The 7,863-nt window shown below is 34.5% G+C and overlaps 1 protein-coding gene across 1 annotated transcript in view; it reads right to left on the minus strand.

Annotated features, from left to right (window-relative positions):
• Nucleotides 1-212: 212 nt before the first annotated feature.
• LOC100888196 (tyrosine kinase receptor Cad96Ca) overlaps nt 213-7,863 on the minus strand; it is a 17,526-nt gene continuing 9,875 nt past the window's right edge. The window contains exons 8-14 of the mRNA XM_003725349.3: nt 6,936-7,040; nt 6,105-6,295; nt 4,993-5,094; nt 3,391-3,496; nt 2,548-2,644; nt 972-1,071; nt 213-388 (exon numbers count right to left, since the gene is read on the minus strand). Of these exons, the coding sequence (XP_003725397.2) occupies nt 323-388; nt 972-1,071; nt 2,548-2,644; nt 3,391-3,496; nt 4,993-5,094; nt 6,105-6,295; nt 6,936-7,040 (767 nt within the window). The 3' untranslated portion in view covers nt 213-322. The remainder of the gene's footprint in view (nt 389-971; nt 1,072-2,547; nt 2,645-3,390; nt 3,497-4,992; nt 5,095-6,104; nt 6,296-6,935; nt 7,041-7,863) is intronic.

The following is a 7,863-nucleotide window of genomic DNA, read 5'->3' on the forward strand; positions in this document are numbered from 1 at the left end:
ATTTTTCTCGAAATCAGAAGTGTTTTAGGGGCAAAATTATCTAGTGCTCATAACAAATACACATGGGCATCTAAATACATCAGAATTGTAAAGAATCACTATCCACCCAATTTTCAAAATTTCCCAAAACTTTGTATTACCTTTAATGTTTTTGTTTACAAAATAACTAAACGTTAGCATTGTTTTTGTTGCTTGAGGTAAATTATAATGATAACCATGAACATGCACTACAGCTTCATTTCGAATTAACCAGTTATATTTTCAAAGAGAAATATGTTTTAAGAAAAATATAATAAGTTACATGTAAATTAATAATGTTAACCTACTCCAACTCAGGGATGTCAGTGTAAATATCCTCGTCACTCATCCTATTCAGGGAGAGATAATCCTGGTAACAAAATTAAGAGAAAAATGGATTTGTCATTGATAGGCATAATTCAAAGGAGCGGAATGTTAATAATCGTTTATGAAAAATGAAAGGAAAGTACTACATTATTATCCCGAAAATTTAAAGTACACTTAGAAAATGAAACTATTAGGAAATATTTGTTTTACATTCTAACATCCCGATTAGATTTATAAAGATATATGCCAGAAATGGGCATACAAGGTTGACAGTATGAAGTGATTGTAAGAATTATATTTCTTCTGATTTAAAATAAAAGTTCACTTATGAAATTGTCCGTAAGGTGCATTAAATAATGTGTAAATGTACAAAATGCAGTAAAAAGGGAGGGGAAAACTAAAAAAAGAAAGACAGAACGATAGTATTTGGAGGATCTACAAGAAAGACAGTTATCATTACTGCATACACGTTGTAATGAATACAATTCATTTGAAATATAATAACCACGGTCATGAATGTCGTCACATAATAATAATTTGACTTTTCTCTAGCCGTATTAGGCTAGAGAAAAGGCAAATGCTATTATATAACCACGCCTGTCCAATGTATGTTTTGTTAGACTTACATTTGAACCCTCGAGAATCCAACCAATTTTGATTTGCATGTCATGAAAGGTGCTACGTTGCCTTGTATCAATCTTCCAACAGTCTGAAATAATGTTGAACCTGTGCATTTAAATTTATATAAGAGGAAATAAGTTTTGTTTATCTGTACAAAAGGTTCTTTGAGACACCAAACGCAGCTTGTTTAAGTGTTTTTTTAATTGCATTCCAACCGAAATATGTAAACCAGTTATCGATGACATAACAGGAAAAGAAGCCGTAAACTCAGAGTAACGGGTGGGGGCGCACAGGCTTTGTTTAAAGGCATTTTTTAAACAATATTATGTATTCCTTCTCTACTATTCTAATTATTTAGCTGAAACATGACATAAATGGTAAAATTAGCTTATATTAGGTGAAACAAGTAAGAAGGAACGATCATGTTTGCAGGATGAAATATTAACAGTTATTGGGTAATCGTTATCCAATTTCGAGAATATTTAACTTATTTTTTGATAAATGTCACCCAATATTGTGAAGCATTTTATAAAGATAAACATGCATGTCCCCCACCCTCTCGCCAAATATCGGGTGCAAATGTATCAAATGTTTTTAGAGTGAACATTCCTAACTACAAATTTCGTAGGTAATGAATTTTCTTTCCTGCAGCAAATAAATGAGTTACAATTCCCAATCCACGGCATACGATATGTCGTTCACCTTATTTATATGTTGTTAATACAACCGAGAATCATTTATTTTTAAACAAATGCTAAAAGGACAACCGGCGTTTCCCTCATTTAATCATGAACGCGTGCTTTACTCTTTCCTATAAATTGTGAAGATTTTTTTTTTTTTTTAGCAATGAAGAAAACAGTGTCTCCCTTTAAGGTTCTTACTCCTATCCATTATTAAACGAGAAGTTTCACTTTCTGGCAAATAGCTAAAACCTAAGTAGATGAAATTTGCAATAGAGTCTTGAACACGGGTTGAAGGGCTTTAGAGAGAGAAAGAGAGAGAGAGAGAGAGAGAGAGAGAGAGAGGTGACAGTAGCTATTTGCGTCTAAGAGATAGAAACACATGACAATTAACCACACCAGACACGATATAAACATAACCCGCACCAAATATAACTGGTTAAGTCCAATTGCCTTTGTTCAACTGATGTCTGCTTCTGTCTCCACACATACATATTGTGGGTTTCTACTATAGAAACATAACTTATTATAAATTGACACCCTGACGTATACAGTGCTCCACAAATCGACATGTGCCGAGTGCGCTCATCAATGTAGCAGTACGTTATTCACTATAGATGCACATTTTCATTAGGCTCATCCACGAATAGTATAATTAAGATGAAACATATATATTATATATCTTAATATATAATATAATATATTATTTCATCTAATTCACAAATTAGAACTATAAGCTGAGTTCTGGTAAAGATAAATAATACGAAGCACGTTACCTTTAATCGATTTCAGGGGTTTTAATGAAAATAAAACAAACAAAACAAAATTCAAGACATATATCGTTATAAACTGAAGAACAAACAAAAAATGAAGATATTATGATGCGGAGATGGCTACTTACAGATCTTCACCACAATGTAGCGGCCTTCTCATTATATATCCATTCGTGATTCGTTCTGTCAGTTCGCAGTCACTTACACCAGGATACGGTTGAGCACCTGATGAAAAACCGAAACCGATAAATTATTTTCAAGAAAGAAATATGACATACCTGTATTTTAAAATAGTGTAGGATTATTTCGATGTAAGGATGGTATTACTGATAATATTGCTTTAATACTTGCGAGGGAAGAAAAATATTGTAGTAAAGTTAATTTCTATAAAGATTATAAGGTCATTAAAACACCCAATATACCACACATATAGTTCTTTGCAGGTTGATAGGAGTATTAACTTAATAATTTTGTGTAGGGTATGGACAGGTGCTCTAAACACAATTTTAGACACAATATTAATGTTAAGTGTGACAATACATCAATCCCTATGGAATAGGGACAGGGAGAAAGAAAGAAAAAGGAAGTTGCATCTCGATTGTGCTAAATAGCATTGATACTAAGTTAATGAATACATTATATTCTGAGGTACGTCAATCATTGATAAGCAAGGGTTACCAGGCCTATCGGAACTACAATTCAAACTGTAACCAAAGCTAATCTTGAAGATAAACCCTAACCCTAACCCTTAACCCGGCCTTTCCAATATGCATAATGTAGGACCATCCTAAAATTAAGACATCCTTCTTTTCGTAGGGTATATGGTAATAACGATAAAGAAACGGTGTGGAGGTTAACATGCCAATCAACCAGGATGAGGTTAGGGTACTTTGGAAAAGACAAGGAAAGGTAGAAAGATAGGAAGAAGGAAAAATTAAGGAAGGGAATTGATATGTCCATGGTTTCCTTACCAAGGGTAACAAGCTCCCAAAGAAGAACCCCGTATGACCAAACATCACTTTCTGTCGAACATGTACCGGTCAGCATTGCCTCAGGTGAGAGCCATCGATGTACCGTCTGAAAACAAAAAATAAACTTTTACCCATATATCAAACGAAATAAATTGTAACTATTTCTTTATTGTAACCAAAACTTCAGGTTAGGTTTCAAACACAAGCCCCCCAAAAATCAATATATAGGTTTATGTATCAAACTCGAAAGTTTCTTTGACTTGGTGTACTTTTTTTTTCTTACTTATAATAGCAATAATTTCCAGAAAGTCAAAGAAACTTTAAAGTCTGATACATAAACAAATAGATAACAAATTTGCTACAATTGAAATATTACACATTATGACAAATATCAAAGTGAACTCATGTGTACAATAAGTCATAATGATTGTACATAACGTCATCATGAATTAGGGTATGGGTGTCTATCAATTGAGCAAATTATTATAAAACTTATAATGATAGTAAATACAAAAACAAAACAAAAAACACGGGTAAAAACCATTACATACATTTATAAACGAGTTGTGATTGATGGTACCGTTTATCTTCTGTTGAGAAACAGAAGGGCGTCAGCTCAAATTTATTCCATAGACTTATATTAAAAGCATATATCATGCAATTGATCGAATGCAGTCGTCACCAAAACTTCCCACATAAAAGAGGGTGTGGAGAGGGAAATAAATAAAACCTAAATGTTCAAATATTGGAATTAGATTTAGTTCTATGTCGGATAAAGGTAATAATGTGCGAGAATGAGAAAGAGAGAGAGAGAGAGGGGAGAAGGAGACCTACGCACACACACACACACACACACACACGCACACACATCACACACCGTGTGCGCATTAAACATGTTAACTTTGCATTTAAAAACAATCCAAACGGTGACTGACCCAATCATTGATGCGTACTAGGACAGAGGACATTCCCCCCCCCCCCGATAACAATTACAACGGAAAAATAATTCTACAACAATTTCCCCCCTCCCCAACAAAGGATAATCACCCCCGAAAGAAACGAGTTCCAGTATGGGCATTACGTATTTGCTATTTTAAACCACAGTTCCTTTAGGCAGGTTTTAACGATCTTTGTAGATGGTACAATTGACCAGTGCAACATTTCAATAAATTTAAAATGTGCAAATATTCAAAGTAATATATTTCGATTTAATTCCTCTTTTGTTTCTTTAAACGACTAACATTGGAAACGATTCAGAATGAACTCTTTAAAATATTGGAAATCAACCTGTTATTTCAGCTTTATCATGTAGCGCCATCTCTCGATTGGGGAAATTCTAGACTTTACGAGATTGAACAAAGGCTGATGCATTATTGTTGTGTTTTCAGGGAGAAAATGAGAATTATAAAACATGCATAGATGAATTTAGAGCTACTAGTTCCACGTTCACGAAATAATTCTGACATTTTTTGCTTCAAATAAAACGTTATCAACGTTCATCACTTTTGTCGTAATTGTTCAGGAATTTACCACGTTGATGATATTCATTTCAACACCATGTAAAATACTCCTTATTCTAAAGAGATAGCATTGCATAGTTACCTTTGATGTCTGAGTGATACCAGTCAAACCATAGTCTGCTATTTTACAAATCTTATTTTTCGACAACAGGACGTTGCTGGCACGCAAATTTCCGTGAACGATCTGTTCAGATGATAAATTCGAGTACATAATATAATTACAAAATCATAAACAACAATGGAGTGACACAGGTGGTCTGCAAGAACAGTACACAGACACACGGATTAAATGTGCAGCCTAAAAGCATACTATTGGGAAATATAAACAAAGTTATGAATATATCGTTTGTTTCATGCTCATAAGAAATTATTGTTGCTTTCAACAAAATCTAATATTACAATATCAGATGTTAAAGAAATTATACGTTTATCGAGAAGGAGAGACCTGTCGTTGATTACATTTATACCAGGAATTAGCTGAGGATAACCTTTTGTTGCGGGATTCGAGTGGGCGAACTAAATTCAACTTTTTTTGTAATTTAAGTAACTTATTTATTTGTTTGTCTTTTTTTACAATAATTGACATTCCGTTAATAACACATGTTTGGTCTCATCAGTAATTTTCGCGCCAGATATAACCTCTAAAAGTTGTGAAACAATGGCAGGTAGACAACTTGACATTCGAGTGCACCACGACATTAATTGGAAATCTTCAAACAAGTAAAACGTGTCCCATATGGTGTAGCTTGATAGCATACAGAGAGGAAATATAACCAAAACTTTGAATATATCGGTCGTTTCATTAGAAAATATTGTGGCTTTCAACAAAATCGAGTAATACAACATCAGATTTCAAAGAATGATACGTATATCGAAAAGGAGATACCTGCCGTTGACATCATTTATACCAGGAATTAACTGAGGGTAACCGTTTGTTGCGGGATTCGAGTGGTCATACTATTTTTTTTGGTTTTTTTTTTGTGGAAATTATTTATCTGTTTGTCTTTTTTTTGCAAGAAGTGATATTCTGTTAACAACACATGTTTTGTCTCATCAGTAATTTTCTCGCCAGCGACAACCTCTAAAAGTTGTGAAAATAGCAGGTAGAAAAATTGACATTCGAGTGCACCAAGGCATTTTTTGGAAATATTTATTTTTACTTCAATATAGATAAAAAGTTGCATGTAAAGTCACCTTCTGTGAGGACAGGAATGCCATGCCCTTGGCAATCTGCCAGGCAAACGTGAACAGGTCTGGTTCCTTCACCCTTCTTACAACGGATCGAACATTGGCGTAAACCCGGTATGATGATCGCGTCTTGCCTGCATTGGTCTGAAGGTACGTCAGAAGAGTGCCGCACAGAACGTACTCATAGACGATGAAAGCTGCAAAGAGAACCAATGAGCAATGAGTGTTACTGAATAATTCAATTTCAGGAAATATGCAACAGATAGAGAAGGTAATATTTTATCAATGTGGTTACCAAATGAAATATATCAAAATATTTTTGAAGTTCCTTGTGGTTGCCCTCGCTCTCCGAGAAACGTATTTGAGGTGCTTTTCCTTCTGTTGCTGGAAGGTTGTGGACAAATATACCCACCTCCCTAATAAACAGCTGTGGAACTGGAACTCTTTAAGAAACTTTAGTATGACAACTTTTTTTGATGAGGAAGCCCGGATAAGTATACGTTTATATTGGCTTCAATGGTGCTCTCCCTCTCCCTTATAGTATGATACGGAGCGAACTGTGAAGCGCTTTGTAACTGCAGGGAAAGAGCACTATATCAAAAACCCGATGTGTAGGATAGGATGTGACGCCATAATGGGTAATGACAGAATGGAACGTTATTATTACTATTAATAATACTGTTATTACTATTATTAGAAGGTGTATTACTATTAGTAGTTAGAATGGTAGTACAAATCAATCAATTATATCAACGTTATCATCATCCTCATTTCCATTATCGTAATTACTGTGAAAATAGTTGTAAGAATTAGATAAAGTAACCACTGGTAACTTACCCTGTTCCACGCAGCAACCAAGACATTTGACTAGATTGATGTGATCAGGGAGCTCCCATAAAGCAGTGACAGCTTCCAGGAGGTTATCTTGAACACCCTCTAAACCTGTATAGGGGTAGCATATAGAGTTGATAGTAAAAAAATGTCAAGTACCGTCTCTACCCGACGTCTTCACCAAAATGAACATCATGAATGTGGGTATGTGTGCAATTGGATTTTTACAGACGTGTTTCAATCAGATGTGATTATTTATGTACGTCTAGGGACCGACCCTCAACGTCAGCAACGGAATGACGTGACAACGTATCGACTCGGGATCGTCTAAGCCAATTTGTTGGCAAAGACAAAGAAATGATCAAGAGAACATGCCGCTACACCAGCTCACATCTTTATAACACTTCCATAGATTGTGTTAAATACAAATTATTTCACGAACACGTTAAGTACCTTACCCTGGGATATTCAGAGCTTATTATGGAGTATGTAATATATATTTTTTGGCATTCTATAATCGGAGTATCATGCCGGGATTAGAGGGGTCCGAGCCGTTTGGGAGAGAAAGAGATATATTGTTGTGTATTACACATATTTTACAGGTCACTTTACATAATAAAAGACTCTTAAGATTTGCAAAGACAAATTATAAAACAAATATTTATAGCACAGCATGGCAAAAAAAAACTTATGCAAAACTGGCTTCAAATTGATATATCTACCTTATCATATTTAGAAAAATTCACATTTAAAAGCATGGAATTATTGTTTTCCTTTAAGAATAAGCGTTTATGATATTTTCCTATTTGTACACAGAGATATATCTATCCCTGCAATGATTAAACGGATCAACAAGGACTCGAAATGTTGTAATCTTTCGTACAACCGACACATAAGAAAATACTGCCTGGTAGGATTCATACCAAAAACATTC

The sequence above is a fragment of the Strongylocentrotus purpuratus genome, unplaced genomic scaffold (genome assembly GCF_000002235.5).
Source record: "Strongylocentrotus purpuratus isolate Spur 01 unplaced genomic scaffold, Spur_5.0 spur5_scaffold_1, whole genome shotgun sequence".
Classification (NCBI taxonomy): Eukaryota; Metazoa; Echinodermata; class Echinoidea; order Camarodonta; family Strongylocentrotidae; genus Strongylocentrotus; species Strongylocentrotus purpuratus.